Source organism: Lacerta agilis, chromosome 4 (genome assembly GCF_009819535.1).
Source record: "Lacerta agilis isolate rLacAgi1 chromosome 4, rLacAgi1.pri, whole genome shotgun sequence".
NCBI classification, from domain to species: domain Eukaryota; kingdom Metazoa; phylum Chordata; class Lepidosauria; order Squamata; family Lacertidae; genus Lacerta; species Lacerta agilis.
Window position 1 is genome coordinate 70,220,447 of NC_046315.1, and position 27,197 is coordinate 70,247,643.

General features: G+C 41.8%; 2 protein-coding genes across 4 annotated transcripts in view; one reads left to right on the top strand and one right to left on the bottom strand.

The window, feature by feature from the left end:
• CYFIP1 (cytoplasmic FMR1 interacting protein 1) overlaps positions 1 to 10,464 on the top strand; it is a 59,641-nt gene extending 49,177 nt beyond the window's left edge. For both annotated transcript variants that reach the window (XM_033147511.1, XM_033147510.1), the window contains exons 26-31: positions 3,444 to 3,574; positions 6,052 to 6,124; positions 7,185 to 7,279; positions 7,533 to 7,771; positions 8,789 to 8,936; positions 9,109 to 10,464. In XM_033147511.1, coding sequence (XP_033003402.1) covers positions 3,444 to 3,574; positions 6,052 to 6,124; positions 7,185 to 7,279; positions 7,533 to 7,771; positions 8,789 to 8,936; positions 9,109 to 9,273 — 851 coding nt within the window. In that variant the 3' untranslated portion in view covers positions 9,274 to 10,464. The remainder of the gene's footprint in view (positions 1 to 3,443; positions 3,575 to 6,051; positions 6,125 to 7,184; positions 7,280 to 7,532; positions 7,772 to 8,788; positions 8,937 to 9,108) is intronic.
• A 1,485-nt stretch (positions 10,465 to 11,949) lies between these two features.
• Positions 11,950 to 25,075, bottom strand: NIPA2 (NIPA magnesium transporter 2). 2 transcript variants are annotated; one of them, XM_033147513.1, is made up of 7 exons: positions 21,971 to 21,999; positions 21,003 to 21,070; positions 17,485 to 17,715; positions 16,355 to 16,411; positions 15,106 to 15,196; positions 13,729 to 13,889; positions 11,950 to 12,888 (listed from the first exon to the last, which is right to left on the bottom strand). In XM_033147513.1, the coding sequence occupies exons 2-7, from the start codon at positions 21,046 to 21,048 to the stop codon at positions 12,254 to 12,256; spliced, it is 1,221 nt and encodes a 406-aa protein (XP_033003404.1). In that variant the 5' UTR covers positions 21,049 to 21,070; positions 21,971 to 21,999; the 3' UTR covers positions 11,950 to 12,253. The 2 variants fall into 2 exon arrangements, with proteins under 2 accessions (XP_033003404.1, XP_033003405.1); XM_033147514.1 differs by lacking the exons at positions 21,003 to 21,070; positions 21,971 to 21,999 and adding an exon at positions 24,778 to 25,075.
• Positions 25,076 to 27,197: the final 2,122 nt, after the last annotated feature.

The following is a 27,197-nucleotide window of genomic DNA, read 5'->3' on the forward strand; positions in this document are numbered from 1 at the left end:
TTTGCCAATGATAGCAGAGGCAGCGGAGAGATTAAGGCTATATCATGTGATTTGCTCCAGGCCCTGTACCCCCATAGGGACAGGGTGCCCCATAAATTGACATTTACAGTGGTACCTTGGTTTAAGAACAGCTTAGTTTATGAACAACTTGGATTAAGAACGCTGCAAACCTGGAAGTAGGTGTTAGGGTTTGTGAACTTTGCCTTGGACTAATAACATGTTTCGTTTCCTGTTGAGTGTGTTCCATTTGTAAATTGAATCCCCCGCTGCTATGGGAAAGCACGCCTTGGTTTAAGAACGCTTTGGTTTAAGAACAGACTTCTGGAACCGATTAAGTTCATAAACCAAGGTACCACTGTATTTGGAACACAGAGATCTCATCAATGCTACAATAAATGCGGCACTTACAGGGAAATATTGGGCTCCTGATATCCAACAAAGCCTTTCCCTGCTCACCCAGCAGTCAGTCTTTTGTGGCCTTCCTGCACCTTTATAACACTCTGGCTTTCAGCCGCAGCTGCCACTCCCATGTGCTCCCTGCATGCACTATTATTCTGGCCAACTCCACAAGCCCTACCTGTCCCCTTAGAGCAACGTTAAGCTCTCCCCTCCCTCGCCCCCTTAAAACAACCCTTGGCTCACTTTGTATCTCCTCTGCCCCTTTTCCTCACCTGCCTAGCCCTCTCTCAGGTCTCTCCTTCACAGTCCACTACATACTTTGGGCTGGTTCCCACCCAAGGCTCCCAAGTGTGGAGAACATCTGCAAACATTCTTGCTTATTTCTTGTCTTCTTGTATGGATGTGGGAGACAAGGCATTGCAGATGCCGACAACGTATGTGCTTACCTTTGACTTCTGGAACATTGATGTGTTGTTCAAAGCTTGTTGTATTCAGTAGGTGTTTTAGCTCTTTAATACAAATGGCCCTGGTAAGGGCAGCTGCTCCTGGGATGCCACTTCAGGAGAATTATCACTGATGAGCCATTATTGTTTGACTGCGATTTTGAGATTTATTCTCTTCTCTGAGCCTAACCTCTGCAATTTCAGCATGACTGAATCATTGCCCTTTGTTCCTGGCTTTGAGTATGTTTTCTCCTCCCCCCTCTTACTTCCTAGCTCCCCGTGTTACTGAGCCTTATTAGAGCTCCTTTTGACTTGTATTTAACTTCTTATTAGGTGCTTGACTCCTGTTAGCAAGACTGAACATAAGTCAAAGAGGTTCTGAGTTGTTGAAACCTGTGGTTCTCCTTTCGAGCCGATTTACTGCCTCATTAGCCATTGTTAAAAAGTGTGAGGGGTTCACTCGTCGGCTACCTTAAAATTAGGCAATGGAATTTTTATACAAAAGTCACACTTGTTTTAGTAAGTATTATGGGGAGTCAATTAAATAGAAATACAACTCTGTACTCCTATCCCACACCCAGCAGAAAGAACATTTGATTGCCATAATCATTACTGAGAGATGGTATTCCAGATTGTATCCAAACTGTATCTGCTTAAATAAACTCTGGCCTTCTTTATATTACCATATTGGCCTGAATATAAGCCTCGCTTTTCCCCAAAAACTCCGACCGTGAAAAGTTAAAGTGTGGCTTAAATTCGTGCCTTTAAAAAATTTGCTTTTACGGAACGGGTGTGAGTGCCTGCAGAATTTTAAGGAAGCAGCTTATATTTGGGTATTGTCTTTTTCTCTCCCCCCAAAATTTTTTTAAAGGTGCGCCTTATATTGGGGTACGGCTTATCTTTGGGCTAATACGGTAACTCTCACCTGGCTTCACTTCGCCCTCTAGCAGAATCAGGAGGCATCAAATTTCTAAACTGGTTTATTATTATTATTATTATTATTAGCCTTCTGGGTAACAAAATTGACTCCTTGTTATCATAGTTGTTTTTTATCCTGCTGTCTCCTGTGATGTTTCATACATACCCTAATTTTTCTAACATGTTAATCCTCGGACAAAGATTATTTTATCCAAACCCATCTACCTTACAGCTCATGCATGCCTTGTAGTTTGAAGGAAAGTGAAAGTCACCAGCTAACCCACAACTGAAGCTTAAACCAACTTCAGGTCACGGTTTGGCAGATCATGAATGAGTAGCTACGAGAACCTTGAGATTGTGTGCTTTCTGCTACCTGTATGGGAAGGAGAAGTAGACATTTCTGGTTTGAAGGATCATCTGAATGCAATCTAAGTGTTCACACCCAATTTTTAGCCATCTCCAGTATCTTGGAGAACAGGCAGCTCCTAAACTCTCATATGGAAGAATAAATGTATTCTTAGGCGTAATTCCTATTATAACTAATGCATGCTTACTGAGTTTACAGAGGGTTATCAGGATTGTTCCCTAACTTTAGGATTTTTTTTTGTAAATACTTCACTAGCACATATATTTTAACACAATGATTATGTATGATCCTAAGCCCATGAAATTGGAGGTAAAGATTGCACAAGCTTCAAAAATCGCCAAAAGAAAAAAGACTTCTTCTTGTCGTTTAGTCATGTCCGACTTTTTGTGACCCCATGGACCAGAGCACGCCAGGCACTCCTGTCTTCCACTGCCTCATGCAGTTTGGTCAAACTCATGTTGGTAGCTTCGAGAACACTGTCCAACCATTTCGTCCTCTGTTGTCCCCTTCTCCTTGTGCCCTCAATTTTTCCCAACATCAGGGTCTTTTCCAGGGAGTCTTCTCTTCTCATGAGGTGGCCAAAGTATTGGAGCCTCAGCTTCAGGATCCATCCTTCCCGTGAGCACTTAGGTTTTGTTTTTTTTTTAACTTACATAAAGATATAAAATCTGCTTATTAGACATTATTTGTTTCCTTACCACAGAAGTTTGTACACATGCTTATTTGCACACATCCTACACGTGTACAGGGCTTTTATGTGTCCTCTACCTTCAGAGCTCCTGTGTATGACCTACCCAATATTCCATAAGGATTGGGTGACCTTAGTTGTTGAGTGAAGCCCCTTACAGCCTATAGCAGTGGTTCCCATTTAGCTAAGCACTGTGGAGCCCCCGTTTTTGAAAACGTTGATATCTCTCTGGTAGTTTTTGCCCTTTGAATGGTTCCACCATACCCACCAACATGTACTAGTGCAAAACCAGGACATGCATCTTCCGAGCTGTGCTCCTGCACAAGTCATGTGACCCATGCATGATAGCACGGTCCTCCAAGTTGGGATGACCCTGACGAGTTTGGGCCCCCTGGGTGGGTTACGCAGACCCACTACAAATTAGGAACCACTGGCCTATGGAGTTGTCAAATACAGTATTTTTGTCCCTGTTGAATATTGCCCTTATGAGAGTGTTGATCAAAATGTATACTCAGAAGATGCTAATTTTCTGTGAATTTTTACTTTTATTTCCTGGTGCACAAATTCATTGTGGTGTTGATTTATATCGCTTTCCACAATCTCTGTCTCTCCTCATCTTATGTCTCAGGTATTCTGGAATTCTTCCATCACCAGCTGAAGGATATTGTTGAGTATGCGGAACTGAAAACTGTCTGTTTCCAGAACCTGCGGGAAGTGGGAAACGCTATCCTTTTCTGCCTCCTCATTGAACAGAGCTTGGTAAGCTGGTGTTTTGAATCTATATTCACTTTCAAATACTGTTTAATATTTTACTTGTTTTCAGGTGACACAAGTTCAGCTGTAAGTTTCAAGTCAACTTTCCAGTCCTTTAAACATTTATTTCTTTAGAAATAACTTTTTGAGGTGGAAAGAATTCATTATGTGGATTAAGATCCAGAATTACAGAAATGGTAGACTTTATTTCCTTCCTTTATTTTCATACTTGTAAAGAAATTTTGTGTTCTTCTGATGCCATCTGGTGTCCAGATTAGGAAAGGTAACTGCAGCTTTTTGAAATAAATAAATAAATAAATAAAGGGCATGATGGCAACTCCATCTCTTTTCATTCAGCCTAACAATTCAACTCTGGCACCAAAAGCTGTGGAACTTGGCTACAATAAAGAAAATAACATGTTACTTAAGAACAGGGTAGTTTTTCCACCTTTGGTCCCCACCCTGCACTCAGCTCGTACCTGTTGCTCAACATGAAACAGCAGCCACCCTGGGAAACAGCTTTGACTGACGAGCTAAACCAGGCGAGGGTAACTAATGGGTCTCAGATCCTGGGGTGTGTTTGTGTGTGTTTAGGGCCTTCCTCTGCATGCGAAGACAGGCTCTGCTGGATTGAGCGGGTCCAATGGTCAAGAAGGCAGTTTCTGCACACACTGTAGAGGGAAGTGAGGGGCAGATGAGGTTCATCAACCTGGGAAGGTATCCCATCTAGGAGAAGGGAAACTCTGATCCTAAACCTCTGCCTTGCAGGATAACTTCGGTAGAACAAAAGGCTAAGGAGCAAACCCTACACAAATCTGGAGTCCCTAAGACAGTTGGTTGGCACCTTGTACGCCTCCTTCCAGCAACTCTGGCAGCCAAACTGGCGCCAAATGCATCACTCTGCTTTCCTTTGGACCACATCAGCGAGGCTGAGAGGGAGGCTCTTGTGGTTTGGGCAGCCCAGGACCTCCATCCACACTGCCCCGGCCTGCACCCCAGGAAGGTCACTTTTGTGCTGCTAATGCAGCGGTTTGACTTCATCCTTGGAAGTACACTCTATTGTCTTTCGAGACAGACAGATGCCAACAGGCTTAAGAACTTTTAAGGGACCATTAAGCCATAGTCTCATTGCATAAAACTTTGCAAGACTATTTTGTTTATTGGTAATGATTATATGGATTTGCAAGTGCCAGACTGATATATCTGCCTTTGGGGCTCATAAATATTTCCCCCCAGAGACAGTGGAGAAGATAGTCACTCATAACAGAACCAAGAGAAACAGGGCAAACAAACACTGCAATGAACAAAATGAAGATTATTATTATTATTTTAGTTCAATTAATCCTCTTGCTGGCGCTTCTTTGGATGCAAGCCAGCGTTTAACTAGCTGTTAACTAATTCAGTTTTTTGTACACTTGGCACTTGAGCGTATACTTTTGGAAATATTTGCCCAATTAGCCAAATGTGACCGACCTTGGTTTTGGCCTAGAACTAATGTGGGTGGTGTGTTTTTGTGTGTGTGAGGTATAGAAATATAAGGAGAAGGGATGATGGGTACAAATCAGTTCCATTTAAGTTACAATGTGGGGTGTATGTGTGTTCTCTTATACTGAGGGTGGGAACTGAAGGCAAATTCCAGAAATGAGCCCTGATGCTGCCTTGTAAAATGACACTTTGCTTTCATTTTGCCTTGCTGCCTTGTGCATTTGGAGAGGAAAAACAAAGCAGTTTGCATTGCCAAAGCGTGCTAATTTTCTGAGCTAGTTTCTTCACTGAATTACCACCGAGATTGCTTCAGAATGGTCAGTGCCCTTACTTGACCAGGTCTTTGAATTAATGCTCTTGCGGGAGCTATCCTTGGGAGATAACGGATCATGGAAATAATGCTGATAAAAATAAAAGCATGAGTCACTGCTTGGTTCACATCTCTCCGTCTACCACTTGAACATTGTGTTATGCTTTTTGGTAGAGAATGCTAATAAATTTTCTAATTCTGCGTGTAGAATAGGTTTTCTGTTTTAACAGGAAAGTGTAGCTTTATTAAGAGTCTTGAGGACTGAAACCAATGTGACGCAGAAAATCCAAGATTCAATTTTGCATTAAAACACACACACACAACTATGCACAAGCTTTGATTGGTGTAAGAGGGTTTTTGTTTTAAACCCATTTCCTCTGCACTATTTGCCTAATGTAAATCTGCCATAGTACTAATATCTTGAGAGTTGGAAAATGGCGTGGGGCAAAAATGTTAACCCACCTGGTGTTGTTCCTCCCTTGCTTTTGAGTCCGAAGCAGAATCTAGAAATCCAATCCCAGATCTGCCACGTCGCATCTGTTTCAGCCTAAGGCAAATTCTTGCAATTACATTTTGAAAGAGGCCAAGGCGGTATGTGCTGCTTCTGAAAAGTGCTTAGCTGGCTGAACTGGTGCCGTCAAATGCTGCTGTGTGTTGTTTTCAATGAGTTCTGTCCGCTTTGTTGCAGTCACTGGAGGAAGTGTGTGATCTGTTGCATGCTGCACCATTCCAGAATATTTTGCCAAGAGTTCATGTCAAAGGTATGTCTCCTTACAGTGACCTGTCAACCTGAATGCGCTGACCAAGGGTTCCGTAGTCTTCCTGATGGTGCTGCTTGCTTGGGACTGCAGAAACGGGCGGCAGCGGGAATAATGGGCCACGATACATGCCTGCCATTGGTGGTTTGGCAAGTTACAAATTGGGTAGGCCACCTGTGAAGCTTGGAGAGTAAGCAGGTTGAGCCATGAAGCCTGAGGAATAGGGAGACCGTTTCCTACACTGAAATCATTGGGATGAAAAATACGCTGTGAAAAGTGTTGCTTAGCCCCTTGTGTAACTTGGAGCACTTGCTGCTTGGGAGGGTTTGCTTCCTGCGCAATGCAGTGTTTCTCCACCACTTCCTGTTGCCAGCAGCATATATTTCCTGCTGCCTCCCCACCCACCAACAACAGTTTCCCTCCCTGCCTTGCTTAAAAGCAGATAAACTTGTCATCTCGATAGACAGCCAAGAAATTGGCCAGCACCACTGCCAGTTCAGTTCATCCACTTGCTGCAAAACATTTCCTCGTTACAAATGATGTGTAAGCCTTTTGAAAACTTTGAAAATCAGTTCCCCTATACATAAAATTCCATTCCCCGGAGTCTGGAATTTTGTGTTTGATAAGATTTATCTTAATTGATTTTAACGTGTGTGGGAAGAAAAGTATGTTGGAACACAATAGCTTTATTTTAGGAGTCAAGTAAGCAGCTCCCACTGCGAGTGTCCTGCTGTTGATTTCTTTTCAATTAAAGGAAACTATGGCAGAGGAATAAATCAAGCAAAAGGAAACCATTTTGATCCTCAGATCTTTCCTTTAAGTGCTAGGTTCTTTATGACTCTTGTTTTACATTTTTTTTGTACTGTATTTTACTGTCTTTTTATTGGTAGGCCTTTTTGGTTCCTATCCTCCTTGAGTGCGTAATGTGGAAAATTATGGGATTTTTTTAAAAGCAATACAATTAATGCATAACCATTATTAGAACAATGCAAAGGTGTTTCTCTTTTAAGCACTACTTCCCATTAAAAAACAAACAAACCAAAAGAATGTTGTCTCATTCCAGAGGGTGAAAGACTGGATGCTAAAATGAAGAGACTAGAATCGAAGTATGCTCCGCTCCACCTCGTTCCACTGATTGAAAGACTAGGAACACCTCAGGTACAGCTTACATTCTTTGGGCAATAAAGCTGTATTCTCCCCCGCCCCGCCCCCCAAGAAATCCACAATACAAGGGAAAAGATGCCTGGACATCATTTAGTTAGCAGTTAGAGCTGCTGGATAGAGCAACTACTTTGAGCACATTGCCAGTTGCTCAATGCCAGGAGACAGGGTTACGGGGACATTGCGATAATTCTCCAGAGGTAATTTTCTTAACGTCCTAACTTGGTATTCTCTTTGGTTGCGACTGTAGCAAATTGCCATCGCAAGAGAAGGAGACTTGTTGACCAAGGAGCGCCTCTGCTGTGGGCTGTCCATGTTTGAAGTCATCTTGACCAGGATTCGAACCTTCCTTGATGACACAATCTGGCGTGGGCCTCTCCCCAGCAACGGTGTGATGCATGTTGACGAATGCGTGGAATTCCACCGCTTGTGGAGCGCAATGCAGTTTGTGTACTGCATTCCTGTGGGAACTCATGAATTTACCGTGGAGTACGTATCTTGAGTGCTTGCTTAAGGTCCCCATATATAACGCTTGCTTATTTCAGTAGCTAGGTGTGGGATGTCACCAAGAAAACGATGCGATCGGTTTGGAATTTTTGATCATACAGCAAATGAAAAGGGGGGGAAAGTCAATCTGTATTACGAGTTTTGCTAGGGAAGGAATGTGATGTGAGCACAGAGCTGAAGCCATCCTGAAATATTAAATGTGTGATTCCAATTCTTTTCGATCATTGTCTCCTCATGTACTCCTTGAATGCCCTTTTTAGTATGACCTTAGAAACAGTTGCATCCGCCCACTGTTAAAATTGCAGAAGGGAAGAGCATTTCTTGCAAAGAACTGTTTTTTGTTGTTGTCGTCTGATGTATATATCCTTTAGAATCTAATTTCTTACCAAGGCTTTACAAATTAGCCTAATAAAACTTTAAAAGGGGGAATGGGTTATGATTTATCCTGTAAAGGTTGGGGAGTAGAAATGTAAACCACGATTATTAGCAACATTCTTGGTGTTATTATTTTTATGGCTGCCAACTAAACAAAATAAATTGAACTGGACTCAACATTAGTCACCAAAGTAGTACCCTAATATTAGCCTATGGAAATCTCAGGAAATTTGCGGTGCTTTTATTTTATTTTTTTAAAAACCCAATCTTGGGTTAGTTTTGTTTTAGTTTTTCAGCAGTTGTGTTCTTGCCAGTCACTGGCCTGTTCTTCAGAATCAGGGGAAGATGAGGATGTTAAACCCAGGCAGATGGGATGGTATGCAGTTCTCTTAACACTCTAGCATTGTAGCACTGCAAGGTAGCAAGTGTTTGGATGAATAATTCCATGCTGCTTCTTATTTTAGACCTGTAATAATAATTTCATAAGATATCCCTCTGAACAACATCTAGGCCACTTAATGCTAGAAATCTTAACACAGTTCAGTGTTTTCAAAGTTCTGTGTTTCATTTTGACTTGTCCTAGCGAACCTAAAAATAACGCTTTCTACGCATCTCACTTTGCAGGCAGTGTTTCGGAGATGGGTTGCACTGGGCTGGCTGTATGATAATTGTGCTTTTGGGGCAACAGCGTCGGTTTGATGTGCTGGATTTCTGCTACCACTTACTGAAAGTACAGAAACACGATGGCAAAGATGAGGTCATAAAGAACGTGGTAAGTTGGCAGTAGCGGTCTCCGTTCCTCATTCTGCCTGTTTCTGCTTTTTACAATGTAGGACTCAACTTAAAGCACTGTGGCAATATTTTCTCTCCCTTTTCTTTTGAATTTCCTGAGGCATAAGTGTAGCCTGGCCTTCTCCTTAACTGTTGCCATTTTGGTTCTGCAGCCTTTGAAGAAAATGGTGGAGAGAATCCGCAAGTTCCAGATCCTGAATGATGAGATCATTACTATATTGGACAAGTATTTGAAATCTGGTGATGGAGAAGGCACCCCCGTGGAACATGTCCGCTGTTTCCAGCCTCCCATTCATCAGTCATTGGCCAGTAACTAGGAACGATTCACTTTTCTCTTTCCCTTTGGAAAGTGTACCTGCTGCAGCACAATGCCAGACAAGATTTGATAGCTAAGGGGAATGTTATCTTGACCACCACTGTTTTCTAGTATCGCCTGAGCGCCTTCTGTGAGGACCAGGGTCTTTAGCTGTTTCCGAGCATAACAACTGTACACAGTTCTGTTTTTTAGACTATTTTTATGTACTTTTGATAAAAGGCTTCCGACTGCAGCCTCTTTTTTAGCCTTAAAATCCTTTGCATTTCTCCAGCTGTTATAACCATTCTAGAGAGGTTTATAGTGTATGGGGTCTTCCTCCATTTGTCCACGTACTAGCAAGAATGAAATGTTGTCCTTTTTCAGGGGTGTCTTTAAAAAAAAAAAAAAAATTCATGTGTAACAGAAGCATTACCCTGCTTTGCTAGTCTTTACAGGAAACGCCCTGTTTTGTAACTCCTCAAGTGTCTTTCATCACTGGAGTGTTCTTTCTCGGAACATCTGTAGCCCCCAATATCTTTGGAAATAAAGGTTTTAAAGGGGACGTTTTTAAAAGATTATAAGATGGAAGCAATTAATGGTTTTAATATGTAGAGTGTCTGCCCGTGCAGACTTAATGGCTCCTGCTGCTGCTTTTTCAGCTTTTTAAAATAAAACGGGGAGAGATCTGAATACCATTTTCCACATTGGAAGCAAACAAAGCAGCTGTGTGAGTCACTCTACAACTATATATAGAGCATACTTTGGTTTGATAGAATTTAGAATTGTACCTTTTTCAAGTTTTGTTTTGTTTCATTCTTAGAAAAGGACTCTACCTTTCCTAACACTTAGCCTCTTTCTAATGCCAAGCTTGGTGAATATTTATAATTTTACTTTCGTGAATCATGGGTCAGAACTACTTCTGAAGCTAAATTCTGAATTAAAACATGTTAAAAGACAACTATGGATGTAAGAGTCGCTCTTGTCAAGCTCCCATCTAGTGAGAGGAAGAGGTGTTTGCAAATTGCCCTTCCTAGGGGCTGTCATTCACAGGCATCATTCTGACACCCAACATGCTGTGCAGTCCTTTTGTGTGGGTTGTAATCTTATACTCTTTTAACAATTCAGCCACATTGCAAGACCTGTTTAAGGTATAGGTTAAAAATAAAGCTGGCACTCACAGCAGCAGCTTTCCACTTTACAAGGGCAAATCAAATCCTCTATGGCTTCTTTCTTGGCCTCTTTGACTGGTGTGTGGGAAGGAGAGTTCATCGCTATAATTCAGACACTTGATTCTGATAGGTTTCAGAATGAAGTTAAACAGCCCTAAGGCTTTAGGTTGTGTCCCAAAACTAACAGAAATAATTTGTCTCTCGCTTTTTTGTACGTGGTTTTAAAATGCCATTTGTCTTATAAGGAATGGCTGTCGTATATTTCACCAGCATGCAAAAGACATCTCTTATTTAGAATTTACTTTCAGTGGAACAGGTAAGGAGCCTAAATTAATACAAACATTTGCTGTCTATATACAAAGCAATCTCTAAATTGAAAATAGCATGTGGGTGGTAAGAGTGTGGTACAAGCTGTTTTTGCTATCAGTGGCTCCAGTTGCTGTCTCAAATACTACTATATGTAATACATGCAGATGAGGGCATTTACCTCTTCTGATTTGGAGCGTACCACTTGTTTTTCAGCCATGCTCCTTTTTCGTTTCTAACACAAATACAATATGCAGGAACTATTTTAATTTTAGCAAAGCTCCGTGAAGTGTTTTCAAACAGCTGTGAACATTGCGAAAAGAAAACAGATCCTCGCAAGTTCCAACCTGTGAAGCAAAAGTTTGGGTTTCATAATGGACCATGCTTTATTGTGTCATGATTACAGCCCATTTCTTCTTCTGCCATGTTTTAAGAGCGGTTTAGATTAAACAGTTTAGTCTGCTACCTGAACCCTACCTGGCCAGTGATTAATCAATCTCACCTACGGTTCATTTGAAACTTGCCCGTTTCAAAATGCATGGTTTTAAGATTAGGCGGAAGCAGACAGTGAGAAGTTGCAAAAGCTTCTTGGTTCCCTCCTTGCGGTTCTGCTGCAAGAGGGGAAATGTGTATATTTTAAAAGCACTACTGCTTTTACTCCCGGTTGTCTCCGATGCTCTGTCATTACATAATCTTGTCTTCCTTTTAAGACCTAAGCTGTTCATAAAACAGAAGGAATGTATTGTCTCCCCACCTGCATGTCAATAGTTTGTCTCTACCGAAGACATATGCTTAACAACTTACAGGGCGGCTTTGATGGTTACAGCTAGCTAATGCAGGTTTGTTTCTTCATATACAATGCAGAGCAAAGAAACCTCACGTTGAACCATATGTTATATCTAAACTGGGCCTATAATCTTTTCACACAAATGTGTGGGTGTAGACGGTATCTAATGCGTCACATGAAAAGAACCTCTTTATAGTAACAGCATTCTTCTGCTTTTTATTTATGTAGATAGTACTCAGTTGCATTGCAGCTCAAGGTTCTTTTCAGCTGGAAGAAGGGAAACTTTGCATAAAGTTCAGTGGGTTTCAACTAATTCCATGCCCTCAATGCATGAGTAGATTAACAGTTGTTCTGTACACTGAAACACAAGGCTACCTAACTAATTTAGGAAAGCAGCACAAAAAGATGGCCAGGTATGTGTCAATTCACCTCTCACTCATGCAGAAATAAAGCATTTTATTTGTTAAAATTGTCATTAGTGCAATAAGTCCTAAACCAAAAAATTAGTATTTTACATGTTCAGTTAATTTAGCAAAACATGTTTTTGAAGTCCTTTAGTAGTATTATTATTTTTTAAATGAAAAGTAAGGAAAATAAAAATCCACCACTGTTCTTGGTCCAAGCTAGTCAAACCTAAAAACAAATGATTGTCTATACATACTGTTTAAATACATTTGTTTCTGACAAGCACTTAAAAATGACATTCCACAACAAAACACAGTTACAGAATTGCTCTCTTCTTAAGATGCTCCCAGGTTTCCATTTCTCCTAGAGGCCACTCCCTCTGTGGTTTGCAGATCACCTACGCGGCTTCCACTTTCTTCGTCGTTAAAGCGTTCGTATGTGTTTGGCAAAGAGCCATTTATTCCTCTGTCATCTTTACGTAAAGACACGGGCAAGTTTGCTAGGGTGAAGTTGACATCCTTAAAGGCATGCAATAGAAATATCCCCACTATTATAGTGAGAAAGCCGCTAAAAGTGCCAATAACGTCGTCAGCTGCCATGTGTTGCCACTCTTTGAAGAGGATAGCAGAGCAAGTTAAAACAGATGTTGTGAAGAATACATAATAGATTGGAGTGACGAGGGAAGTGTTGAATATATCCAGGGCTCGATTTAAATAGTTGATCTGTGTGCTGACGCAGACAATAAGACTTAGCAGCAGAATCCATGATACAGGATGTGTCAGCACAGGCTTCCCAGCAAAAAGTTCCTTTATAGCAATGCCCAAGCCTTTTACACAGGAAACAGACAGAGCTCCAATGACTGAGCATATTGTTATGTACACAAGAATGTTGGTTTGTCCATGTCGTGGTCCCACCACAAATATCATTATTAAGGACACAATGACAACAAATGTGGCAAAGACCACAAAACCTGCAACATAAAGAGAAATCACATCAACCACAATTCACGTTTTATTACTCTGTATGAGCTAAGGCTTTTTTGGGGGGGGGGGGGGGAGTCTGATGCTCAGTATAGTAATCTAATATGAATGCACTGGAAGAAAAAAACCCTGCCATTTTAAAGCACAGAAAAGGGGGGGGGCTTCCTAATTTTGCAGTATTAATGCCAGAGCATGAAATTTTAACAAAAGTGTTTTTAAATCGCTGGTTTTATATTTACTTTTTATTATTAAAGCAACTTGTTTTTTATGTTAATTTATCATCGGTATTTAATGAGTATTTTAGATTGCCTTTTGTAAACCACTTAGGTCTTTAGTTCAAGCAAGCCGTATTGAACTACTGTTAAAAAACTGCAGCTGGCTGTGGCAGGGGAAGCACAAAGCACAAGGCTGTATATTGTAAAACACAAACATCTCTTAAAAGCGCCTGTGGTTCTTTTGAGCAGTTGTGGGTGCATTCCTAAAACTAGTTTTCACACACTTTGAACGAAGTCATACAATACAGTCATACCTTGGATCCCGAACGCCCTGGAACTCGGACATTTCGGCTCCCGAATGCCGCAAACCCGGAAGTGATTGTTCCAGTTTGTGAACATTCTTTTGGAACCTGAATTTCCGATGGGGCTTCCGATTGGCTGCAGGAAGTTCCTGCAGCCAATCAAAAGCCACGATTTGGTTTTCAAATGCTTTGGAAGTTGAATGGACTTCCAGAACAGATTCTGTTCGACTTCCAAGGTATGATTGTATTCCTATGAACTGTGTATTTCTCTACTGCTCCTTGCTTTACCAAACAGAGTGCAGGGCTCTCTCACCTGGATCACCCAGCTTGTGGGATATTTCATTCAAAGTTTCCACTGCTTCTTCTTGGGGTGCATGAATTACCATCACAGTTGTACCCAGTACACTTAACAAACACCCAACTTTTCCATGCAGATTGAGCTTTTCATTTAAAAAGTATGATGAGAGAATGGCACTGAAACATAAAAAAATAGAAATCCATGTTTGAATTGCTCCATTGTTATTCTTTTTAATACCAAAAACAGCCTTGGGGATTCTGACACATAGTCTTTGCAATCTGTTTTTCAATAGCTAATATGTTTGAATTTTTAATGTTTTAAAACTACAATGGTATAGTTTAGCTCCAAAAGGAGAAACACAGCAACTGGTTACAATCAATACAAAATACTGAACAGAGATGGACAATGTCTAACAGGACTTAAAGTTGGTACAATTAATACAACTCAGTCATTATAGTTTATTAAATTTCTATCTAAAAACCACCCATAAATTGTATGCAATTTATTCATGGGGTGGCAGTGCGATGATCATGGCTGCAAATGAGACCAAATAATTCAAAACAATGAAACACACCAAACTGATAAAATGGCAAATCCAATGTTAAACTGAAAGTAATGCACACTGGGCAAATAATCCTAACCACAGATAGATTCTTTATTAGCTTCAATTACTCTGGGATGTGATCTTATTCAGAAAACAAGTGACTGATTTAGGCTGTAATCATATGCATGCTTACCTGGGAGTAGGCCTCATTGAATAAAGTTGAGCTACTTTTTGAGTAAACATGCAAACTGATTTTGCTGCCTCCATTAATAAGGCATTAAATGCAAGTCAAGACTAAAAATAAAATAGAAAACGCAGCATAAAAAATGGTAAAGGCTGGTGATATATGAATTATATAAGCCAGCCTATAAGGGTTTCAAACCAAAAAATGTTTAAAATAGAAAAAAATCCTTCCAGTAGCACCTTAGCGACCAACTAAGTTTGTTGTTGGTATAAGGTTTCATGTGCATGCACACTTCTTCAGATTGGTATCTGAAGAAGTGTGCATGCACACGAAAGCTCATACCAAGAAGAAACTTAGTTGGTCTCTAAGGTGCTACTGGAAGGAATTTTTTTTATTTTGTTTTGACTACTGCAGACCAACACGGCTACCTACCTGTATCTAGGAATATGTTTAAAGTCAGAGAAGTGGGAATCAAGAAGATAATGGAGATTTTAAAAAATCTTAAGTACTGTATATAAAAATTATGGCAATTGGGGTGGGGGAGTTCAGGAGAAATTGGAATAAGAGGCTAACAGACTTCAACAAGTTTTTGTGTACTCGCACGTAAGTATGCACTTATTAGCAGGTGCAACCACACTGCCTCTGAAAATGCCATATTCCTTACCTTACAAGAACACTTAGAGCTCCTAAGGGAGTCACCAATGTGGCTGGTGCAAATGCATAGGCAGCAAAGTTCGCAACTTCGCCAGTTCCCACTACAAATTAAAATACAAAAGGGGACAAGTTTCAGATAAGCTTTCGAAAACTCAAGCTGACCACCCAGCCCTGCAGATGAAAACCAAAATGCATAAAAAGCAGCTTTTACCAACAAGGAAATCCCTAAACAGGAAAATTCAAAGCCAACTTCTTAGGAATTTTTAACACAAGAATGCCTTTCAGTTTGGGGTCACCTTTCCAGTTCTCATTACAATGCTCAACAACCTGAGGTTTCCAATACGAGGGGCATTTTCTCATTTCCTCCTTGTGGTTGGAAAGTGATCTGGATTATACTGAATTGGAAGCTAGCAGAAATTGGAACTAATCATTCTCCCCAGTCGAAATGAAATCTAAACGTTCAGCAGCAAAAATGAATGGGCATTTGTGTCACAACATACTGTTGCCTGCCTCCAAAGCCACATCTTCCCATTTCCTCTCCACAATTCAGCCCCATTCTGTCCTAGGCCCTGCGTTACTTCCCCACCCGGTCTTCAAATTCTTTCACAATACCTGCACTACTTTTCTATGTCCCTTTATTGGCATTCCATGCTTAAGATCATTCTCTTCCTCCTTTTGGGGGTTCAGAGATATTGCCACTATTGAGCCTTTGCCAGGTGGTGCTGACCTGTTCCTCACCTGGTGTGCTGCCAGAGCCCCCATGTAACACGGCCATCATTCCCCTTACTCCCTCCTCCCCACAGCCATGCTTTATCTGATGGCAGGGGATTATGGGAACGCAGCCAGCACTCAAAAGGTGTGCACTGCTAAGCATCAGACATTGCATCTTGGGGGGAGGGGGAGATCTGCAGCTGCCTCCTGCGGAACTGCTGCAGGTTGTCTGATCCCATAAGGAGAGACCTGTCTCCCAGTGCCACCCCAGGTAAGCCACATCTACAGCAAAGAGGAAGTGAGATGAGTGACTGGCCCTGAAGTGCCAAGCTTCTCAAGGTCACACAAGGTCAGTGATGGACCCTTCTGAGCCCCCAGACGGTGTCAACTCTCAAAGCAGTCTTGACTGGATTCACAGATAACCAAAGAGGACAAAAAAGAAGAAGCGTGCATGCACACAAAAGCTCATACCAAGAACAAACTTAGTTGGTCTCTAAGGTGCTACTGGAAGGATTTATTTATTTTTTAAGTATGTTAGCTTAACTTACTTGACAAGAGTCCAGCCCACCAGAGCCACTCTTTAAGGTATGCATGGCCACCTTGTCCTAGTTTTTTTAAGAAAAGGGGGAGAAAAAGTTACTGTGATACACAATAGATGCTACTATTATATTTTTGGTTTTTAAAGTTCCAGGATTTTTTTTAAAAAAATACGATACTAGTCAATAAAAGCTTTTTTATTACGATGGCTGAAATACTTTAAAAAAATAGTTCTGCAATAATGTTGCTTTGCCCAATCCACGGTGCTCGAAAACCCTTAGGTCAAAGATTTGGATATTAATATTGCTACCATCTTTTAATCAATTTACAAGGCAGTCCTCAGGATGCTGGAAGAAGTTTTGCAATACTTAAGATTACATGCATGCACTGATGAAATGCAGCTCAAGAATGTCTGCCTTCTAAGCAGAACACCCCTACAGTGAAATGAAGGAGCTTCTGTGCAATAAAGCCCCGACTCTTCTGTGAGTGAAAATACAGTATCCAAAGCTAGGGTTACCTGACATAGTTTCAGATCGGATATATTTGCATTATGCATGGATCACAGAATGGTAAGAGTTGGAAGGGACCCTGAGGGTCATCTAGCCCAACCCCCAGCAATGCAGGAAATTAATAAAATGGGGGTAATTTCCTTAGCATTGGCTTTCTGTAACTTTATATTCCTTGCGTTTTGTTATATTCCGAAAGATTGTTTTTAAAATGCAAATCTGTGTATCGGCCCAGAGGGAAAAAAAGAATTAAATATACGAATTCATTACTATGCTTTAATTATATAAATATTTTCAAAGTTACTTCCCTAAAAAAAAAGGGGGTGCCTCATTTCTACATTGCAATGCTGAAGTTTATCGTGAGCCCAAAGAATTTTTGGATGGGCAGAACTAGCTGCTTTGTCCTATGGATAAAAGCCAGGTCTCTCCAAGGTCAGATAATAAAACCTTCCTTATCTACTTGACAATGTCAATTTCCACTTTTATTTTAATCCTATTTTTCAATGGGCAAAAGTGAAAAATACTCAGAAAACAATAGGATTTTGTATATGCATCAAGTTACAGCCAAGGTCTCTGGCTCAAAGTTCCTGTTTTCCCTTAAAAAAAAAAAAATTCCCGTTCAAGCAAACTTTTACCTGCTCTCATGGAGCCCTTCCTAGCCAATCGAAGGAGACCTTTCTTCTTCAGGATGAAACTCCCACCAATGAAAAGGCTGGAGCTCATTGCCAATACCAGACCAATGTAAAAATCATATCTTCTGCTACCCTCAATCATTTCGTCAGTTGCTGAAGCATTCCAGACCGTCACATTGATCAAGGAGCACAGCTGTTGCTGGTACTGGAGGCAAGGCGATGCCGAATTGAAACCTAATAACAAAAAATGCATATCATTACAATAAGGCTCAGCAAGAGAGACACTTCTGTGCACATGATGCACGCCCCACCCCAAGTTTCTGGATTTGCTTCAGTGGAAGCGACAGCCATACACACATCCCTCTGGGAGCATCCAGCTGAAAGAAGTGAAATCCCCTGAGGGTAAATGGTCTTCATATGAACATGTGCTCTGAATAACTCCTGGGTCTTCATCCACCTGTCTATTTCATAAAAAAGAAAGAAAATGCAAGCAACCAGGAACAGCGGCAGCTCCACTTCTTTGAAACTAAAATGCAGGTACAGGGTACACGGAATAAACTTAGAAGCATTATTACAAGGATGACATTAGTGAAAAAAGCAACCAACCTTAAGGGGGTGGGGAAGCTGTTAAACTAAGGAACAATCATAGGCACATTTTCCTTGTGAGTAGGTACCACTGAACACAGAAACTTACTTCTGGTTAAACATGCATAGGATCGCACTGCATATCTGTTTTACAATGCCACAGATCGGCATATCCAAAATTAACCGTTCTGTACAAGAAAACAAAATCCTTAAATTCAATCTTATACTAGCCTATACTTGTGGTATATCAGGAATGCGGAACCTCTGGCACACCACGGAGTCCCAATTTGGCCCGTGAAGCCATTTCCCTCAAAACCATTCCCATCAGCTGATATCACTGGTGACTTCAGCTGATGGGCAGGTCAGGGTTTAATAATAATAAATTGTGATTATAATCCTGCATTGGCTGTGTGCTGCTGGTGCACCGCAAGGGAAGAGGAAGCAAATCAGCCACCTTGTGCACCTTAGATGTACAGGTACATAAAGTATAAGGTATTGCATAGTTTAACTCAGCGCTGTTCGGTTTCTCACTCTCTCTCTCTTTCTCTCTGAATGATACTGTGCCATAGCCAAAGCAAAAGCTGTTGCAATGTTGCATACCGAGGTTCAGCTTCAGATAGCTCTATCAGTGACACTGTGAATTTCACAGACTAAACCAGCTGTCTCCTCCTGGAAATCAGACTCTTTTGTGAACAACCAAATGTGTTTGTCAGGCAAGAGACTTTCTCTTGTAAAGTTCTTTAAATTTTCCACCTCTAGTCTTACAGTGAAGGTGTTCCCCAAACAAGCTATTTTCTCCACTAATTTGATCTGCTCCTGGGAAAAAGCAGCAGCTGCCTGTTCCATGTTCCATGTACCTACTTGTCTGATTTTCTTTTTCCCCAAGCTGGAAATAATTGACTTCCGTTTGTCCTTTTTTCACATTTCCATTACAGTGGTACCTCAGGTTACATACGCTTCAGGTTACAGACTCCGCTAACCCAGAAATAACGCTTCAGGTTAAGAACTTTGCTTCAGGATGAGAACAGAAATCGCGTGGCGGCAGAGGGAGGCCCCATTAGCTAAAGTGGTGCTTCAGGTTAAGAACAGTTTCAGGTTAAGAACGGACTTCCGGAACGAATTAAGTTCTTAATCCGAGGTACCACTGTACAACTCATTAGCAACTCCAAATCATAGAATGCTAGGTTAGGGTCACTTACTTACTTATCTGGTCAAATATTTGGGGCATATTATGTTTAACAGATTCAAGGTTCCAAGGATGTTACTACAGTATATTTTCCTGGAGACAGGATATATTAGGTACCTCCCATTTTATCACAAAAAATATGTCCAGTTTCCTAACATGATATGATGCACACAGTTCAGGTTGGTGAGCTTGAACTTTCCAAGCATAGGTTTGTGGGCCTGTGTTCTCAAGGTGACACACCCCATGAATGTCTTGTGCAGAACCCCAGCCATGCAACTTACAGCATGCATTCATTCATTCATTCATTTATTTAGTAAGATTTATAAACACTGCATGATTGTAAAAACAAACAAACCTCAAAGCGGTTAACGAAAAATAAACCAAGAAAACCAAGAAAAATTCACAGCCATACTTTAAAACACACAAAATGTCAAAAATACAATGTTACAGTGACTGTAGCATCATTTTTATGTGATGTGAAAGCTATAATCGTAGATTTACTGCTTTTTTATTTCAGGTTCCCTTCTGGGTTTTGTATTAAATATGTAGGGCCTACAATTGTTTTCTCTACAACATATGCAACTTATACATAATAATAGACTCTTTATTCAATTATGACATTTCCTGGTGTACAACTTCTAAATTGGCAGTGACTCCACAACTACAAGTCCTGTCTAGGTAATCCTGAAGATTAAATTTTGCAACACCCTGGAAGGTTTACATTTAGAATTATTTATATGCTGTGAATAATTGCACTAATGGATTGGTAGACATTCCTTCAAAGTACAAGATTAAGCAATCTTGCAGCTTCAAACAAATTCATTCTGGAACCTCATTTACAAATGCCAGGCGTGTATACAGTAGGACATGTATAGTTCCCAGGCAATACATGACTTAAAGATAAATAATAATGAAGGTGAACAAGATTTCTGAAGCAGCTCCACATCTGACAGAGGAAGAAAATCTCTGACTGAAAGAAACCTGCACTGTGTTGTATTAATCAGCTGCACTGTTCAGAAACATTTAACTTCTTATTATAACTACCTTCCTTTTAAACGTTAGTGGAAAACCACTTTGAAGTAAACAAGTTGTCTTTTTGAGTTTCTGTTTTAAGACACCAGGGCTTTTCTTCGCCTATACTTGCATAACTCTTAGTTCTGTAGGAAGTGCACTTATTCCATATACTGAGATTAAACCGTTGTTACAAATGGCTCCAAACGCCAGTATTTATTTGTCGGCTAAATGCAGACATCTCAAAACAACTGTGTTATTTTGTATTGAAAAGAATTCGCTCCCCAAGCCCTGCCATTCTACACCTAATCAAGTCTGCAAAAATCCAACTGAATTTAATGGGGTTTATTCCCAGGTACCGGTAAGTAGGGTTAGGATTTCGGCCTATGTATTCCAAATTAAAAATAAAACTTGTGACTTCTTTCCTCATTTTCTGTCACATGAAGGACAAAGTTTTGTTCAGGCTAGCAACTGTGCCTTAATCTTTCAAAATAAAGTAAAATTCACTTCCTAAAGATAGAACAACCATTACTTATTTTGAAATGCCGTTGCTCAAGTCTTCCTGCATCGTTTTTAAAACACACCCAAGCTTTCAGGTTCAGTCTTGCACATATAGATCCCTCCAAAAACAGGTTGCAGTTCTACATTACACAAATGTTGTTATTTTAACTGCAAGAGATACATTTTGTGCTTCCACCTAACCAGTTTTCTGTGCGATCTTTACAGAATACACCCTTACCTTTGTGACATTTTACAGACATTTCTTTAAGCCACTTGTCTTCCATTTCACTAAGCAAATAGGCTACACTAAAAAAGAAAGAATGTCAATCTGCACTGTGCCAGACAGTAACTTGGTATCGCACTCCCCTAATTTGTTTACAGATTGTGGGGATCTGTGCAGGATTTCGTTTTTTGTTTTTCTTGCAAAGCTCTTTATAGAAAGTGCTTTCCCCTCCTCTACAGTAAGTGGGGTTCAACTTCAAAGACTAATGGGTATTAGTATTTTCAGGGGGTTTTCCTACAGTCAAATATCCTGAACTATGTTTGCTGTTTAATTTCAACACAAAAAGGCCAGCTCAGCCCCCTGACATCAATCCAAAGTTTAAAATTACCGGTACCTGCAGTAGCCACAGCAAGCCTTAACCAACCCACTGCTCTTTCACGTGCAAGAGATTGAAAAGCTTCCATCTTCAATGCAAAATGAACCAGAGTTCCCTGTTATATCTGAACTCTGGATGTACCGTACTTTAAAAACTCGTTACTGAGCAAACTAGGATCATAAAACTATTGGTTTGATACTCTTCTGTCTGACGTAACTAGAATCTGAGCTAACCAGAGACCCCCAAGTTCAGAAGCACTATTAAATGAGACTTTTGTTGAGATATTACAATTTATATTTGTAAGATGTTTCAAGAGAGATATCTAGGAATAACTGAATACAGCAAGCAATAACGCTAGCCATACATTTCTAGCCCAAATCAGTATTGTTTTGTGTTAAACACCTGCACTTTAGCAGATCACATAAACAGATTTTTAAAACAACAGTTAAGACAGCCTGCTTTTTTTTACTATAAAATAAGATCTCTAAATATCACAGCTTTCAAGCAAAAACTAGAAAGTATTTTCCCCCAAACCAGGCTTCCAAAATTATCTTCGCCTGTTGAATTGATATCCTTATCCGCCACAGCATTCACTGTGAATTCCTACATTATTCATGCTGATCTGAATTTGTAAATGTTCCCAATACAAAGACAAGTAACCAACTTTACTGCGAAAAATTCCTATGAAGGTAATGTTAAGAATTCTAGACTTCTAAACGTTCTTACTGAGCATGCATCATAAAAGACAGAATGTTAGCACGCTAACAGTAATCTAGTGTACTCTGCATGCATGGTTCATCTCACTTCTTCTAAAAATGCCTCCATTATTCTGGAGAAGCTCAAAGCAATACACAGACAGCCACCTAAGGGTAGGGATTTGAGCAATCCTCATTAACGCTTACGTGTCCCAGGAACACCCAGATTATCTAGATTATCTATCACAAGATAAAGGCAAAGGGACCCCTGACCGTTAGGTCCAGTCATGGATGACTCTGGGGTTGCGGCACTCATCTCGCTTTACTGGCCAAGGGAGCCGGCGTACAGCTTCCGAGTCATGTGGCCAGCATGACCAGAGCAGTGCACGGAAATGCCGTTTACCTTCCCGCCGGAGTGGTACCTATTTATCTACTTGCACTTTGTGCTTTCAAACTGCTAGGTTGGCAGGAGCTGGGACAGAGCAACAGGAGCTCACCCCGTTGCGGGGATCTGAACTGCCGACCTTCGGATCGGCAAGCCCTAGGCTCTGTGGTTTAGACCACAGCACCACCCGCGTCCCCACAAATAGTGCTAGCTTAGCGTATTTATAAAGCCACTGTACTTCAGCTGTATACAACATTCAGCTGCACACAACATTTTTACTGTATCTTAACAAAGCAACTTCTGTCTGGACACGCTACAAGATTATAGAAAGCCCTTCATGACTATGTCACATGACACTCTTGTACAAGGCGTATCACAAAGGGAACCTAGGACCATTACAGCTTTGAGAATCTGCACAATAAAGTGCTACTAGCCTCTAGTATCTCATACAACACCATGAGGGAAGAAAATTGCTTTAGGTATGAAGTGTTTAATGTGATGAGCTAGCAGGACTGATCAGTAATTTACATACAGAGGACAGTCTCTAATACATGTTTTGTCTCTAGGAGGTGGGGCCTTTGAAAGCACCTTGGGCCTGGAAGATCTCAGGCAGCCAGCATAACTGCCACGAAACAGACTGCACATTATTCTCACTTCCTTACATACATGTTGCAGTTCACTTTTTGATGTTTCTTCAATGTCAGCCTCGTTCAGTATTCATTCACCCTTAAGGTTACAAAACTATTAATATGCACGAGCACTTTGCTTGAACAAAACTGATGTTTTAAATTACGTTTCTGTGGATCTTGACTTGATTTTATCCTTATATGCTACACTCTGCCTTCCATTTTTTTAAAAAATGAAAATCCAGATTAAATATGTGCAAATAAATAAAATTATTATTAGTTAAAAAGTACTTTATGCTGCTTTTCTGGGCAAATGCCCATCCAAAACAACTAACAAGCAAAATAAAATATTAAAGTAGTATGAAATTTTAAAAAGCCACAAGTCAACACTTAATAATAATAATAATAATAACATTCTCTCTGGTTCTATTATATTATTATGGAGTCAGACCATCATCAGATCAAGCATTAAGGGGTAGAACCTCTACATGTGTAACATATAAAAGATATGATGGAGTACAACTACTGTATAACAAATAATAAAATAACGCCAACTGTAAAAGCAGCAGCCCAGCTACTAGCAATAAGCAACACACAAGGCAGAAAAATAATATTAAAAGGCTTCAGAGGGCAATGAATTCACCCCTATGGGCAACGCAGTGGAGAAGACCCTGCAACTCACTCTTGGATTTTGCTTTGGCAAAGGATGGTGTATCACCTTCACTTTTTGGGCAGTGTAAGGTAAGGCAATGATCTTCAACTGGTGGTCCTGGACCCACTACTGAGTCGCCATACACCTAAAAGCAGGTTACAATGCCACAGCCACATTGGGAAAATAGAGGCGAGTCTCCAAGTCTGTTTGAGCTAAGGTGGGTCTTAGGGCTAAAATGGCTGAAGACTAATGCCCTAAATGGAGATTAGACCCACAATATCGACATAAAGTCACTCAAACTATGAGAAGAAGAAATCCATCCCATGGCTCATTCCTTAAGCACCACAACTTACTAGAACAGCCGACCAGGAAGCAACCTGGAAATTAACCAACATGCCTTTAAGGATCTTAATGAACTGAGGTAGGACAGATATGAAGCCACAAAAAGAAAGGGTGCCTGCAGTTCCTGGAGCTCCTTCGCCCACGCCATCCTGCCTCAGCCGTGCTCTTAAAAAAATATCAGATTGCTAAATCTCCAAACCACAACCGCGTCAGACCGCACTCACGAAATGCGTTTTTACGCGGAAGTCGCTCCCCTGGGTGACACACCACTCGCTTTTATTTTTATTCAAGAGTAAACCCGTTGACATGAGCGGCCATGCCTAACCCGGCACCATTCATTCCAGCAGGCCTGCTCTCTGCGTAAAAGTTAAGTTGACATCACATCCCACCGAAGTGCAACAACTCCCGGGTAAGTGCGCACCATGCAACGGTCACAACAATATTGTGGCAAGGACTCTCTCTCTCTGTGTGCGTGTGTGTGTCGCGTAATCGCCGGCTCCGTGCAAGCGCCACACAAATCATCTTGCAACGACCATCCCCTCCGCTTTGCACGCTCCGCGCGACGCCGGGAAACTAAAGCAAAGCGCCGCTTGGCGAGGGGCAGGAGGCCGGCCGTGTGCGGGGCGAGCGGCGCCCTTCTCGCGCGGGGTCGGGCTCCGCTTCGCTGCGGGGAGACGGAGAGAAGCCACCCGCCCGAGGCCCAAGCCCGGTTACCTGCAACGGCGCCGTCTCTTTCTTCCTCATATCCCGCCCGCCCGGAGAGGGGCCGCGGCCGGCGCAGCGGCGTCGGAGACTAGGAGAAGCAGCAGCGGCAGCGGCAGAGGAGGAGGAAGAGGCGTCGGAGGAGGAGGCCGAGGGGAAGCCAAGGGCCCTTGCCAAGCGCGCGCCGTCGCCATGGGGAAAGCCCCGCTCAGGTGCTGGACTGCTCCGCGCCGTCGCCCGCCCTCCGCGCAAATCCACGCGAGAAACTCCGCCGGCGCCCTCACTCCCCCTCCCTTGGCACGCCAGGCGGAAAGGGAGGAGCGACGAGCCGGGCGGAAGCTGCCTCACCGAGGGGATATGTTTTTGGGGTGGGGAGGGGTGTCACGTGAGAGTTTCCCCTCTCTTCCTTCCAGGAAGGTGTGTGTGGGAAATGGGGTAAGGGAGACACCCAAGCTTGCAGCGGAAATCCGCTCAGGAGTCGTGCGAAGTACGCGCGAATTTTGGAGCAGGGGCCTTGTTTGTTTATTACATTTCTGTTGCTTTTGTTTATATTGCATTTATATTCCAACAAGGGAGCTTCAAGGTGGCGTGCACAGTACCCCCCCCGGCCCACTCCCGTTTTCCGTTTTATCTTCACAGCAACCCTGTGAGGTAGGCTGAGCAGCAGTGACTGGCCCAAGGTCAAACCCAGGTGTGCTTCTTGGTGGAGTGGGGATTAGAACCCTGATCTCCCAGTCTTACCACTTACACCCCACTGGCTGTACTTGATACGGCTGCCGCTCTCGACTGACTGCGAAACGGCACGTGCAGCAAATGGGCGGCTTTGCAGTCGCTTTGTCCTTGATTTCAAGTACAGGTGTGCCTTGACCACTAAATACCTGATGGCTAATGCGTGCGTGTTTCCAGTGGAATTCCTATCTACAGAAAACATATCGAAAAGGGTTGGACTAGATGACCCTGGGGTCTCCTTCCAACCCTACAATTCTGTGATCATCATGGACCCATAAAACAGGAAAGAGCTAGGCTTGCTATTTGCCCTCCTCACTGCAAGTTGTTTATTCTGTCTCCTGGGGCTACTGCTTTTTGTCTGGCCAGCATCTAATTGCCTAAGGGCAGAGTTCATTTGAGAAATATGAACCCGCAGTTTAAGCACCTGATACAACGTTAAGATAGTGGAAAAAGTTAGCCTGGAGGGTTTCAGGCTCATTAAAGAGGTTTAGTCGGTGGACTGTAAACTCTAGATCCTATCTCAGGTGAAAAGGAAAATTAGGGGAAGAGCACAGCATGGACACACATATATGTCAGCCCTATTCGCCCTCAGCAATTCCTTGTGGGGAGATGTGTGTGGCCTAAGGGTTCAAAACTCTAGTAGGATGCCACGGCCCCAAAATGGCACATGGGGAATGTTAAATGTTCAGAAAAAGTCAGAAGCCCAAGGCAGTATAAGTTCCTCAACTATGTTTATTCAACATTTGTCCAGTGACAACAGCTCACTCCTAGAAAAACAAAAACAGAACGTGCAGGACATACACACTAAAAAACCCAGACAGAAATGACAGTTGACAGTGCCTGCGCTTACTTCCCATTAGAATGTTTGTCTACCAACACTTATACAATTGGTTAGAACACGCCTGGCAACATAAAATGAGTTGAACCCTTTACATAACAGGGATAAATGATACAAACTTAATAAAATGGGGCCCAACTCTATATAGGAGAGGAAGCAAGAGATTCAGTTAAATATACAATTTTAAAAACATTTAAATAGGAGGGGAGTCGCAATGATTTAGCTACAGGTGAGCAATTAGTCTGGCTGCTTCTGGGCTGCAGTGCAACGGGAGACCCTCAACTTCTGTCCTGCTGCTGAACAAACACTGAGAGGTGGTTCAGTGGTGTTCTCACTTCTCTTGCCTTCTCCGAGTGGTTCTTTTACTAGTTTCTTTGTGTTTTTTCCCCCTGAAAACTGTCTGTGGACAAATGCTGTGTCCCTCAGCCTGAAAGCACTGCAACCCCATGGTCGCATTTACTGGACTTAACTGTCCAGGGGTCCTTTACTTTTTTTCTTTTTACCTTCATGGGGTTGCACATCCATATGTATGCACACACACCTCTATTTTTCCAGCTTGTTCTGCCCAGTTATGAGTTCACTGTTCCTAACAATGCTGTTTGCTTTAAAAAGCAAAACACTAGGGACGGCATCGAGAGAAAACTGAAGATTTAAGAAAGCAGCATAAGCTATGGAATTTGGTCTCACTAGATGCAGTGATCCCCGCCATCTCGTATGGTTTTTAAAAAAGGAGTATATGTACAACAAAGCTTTCAATAACTATTAGCTACAATGGCTACAGACCCTCCAAGTGTCCCTATTTTCCATGGAGGTCCCTGATTTAGAAAAGCCGTCCCAGTTTCTGGTTTGATCCTGGAATGTCCTG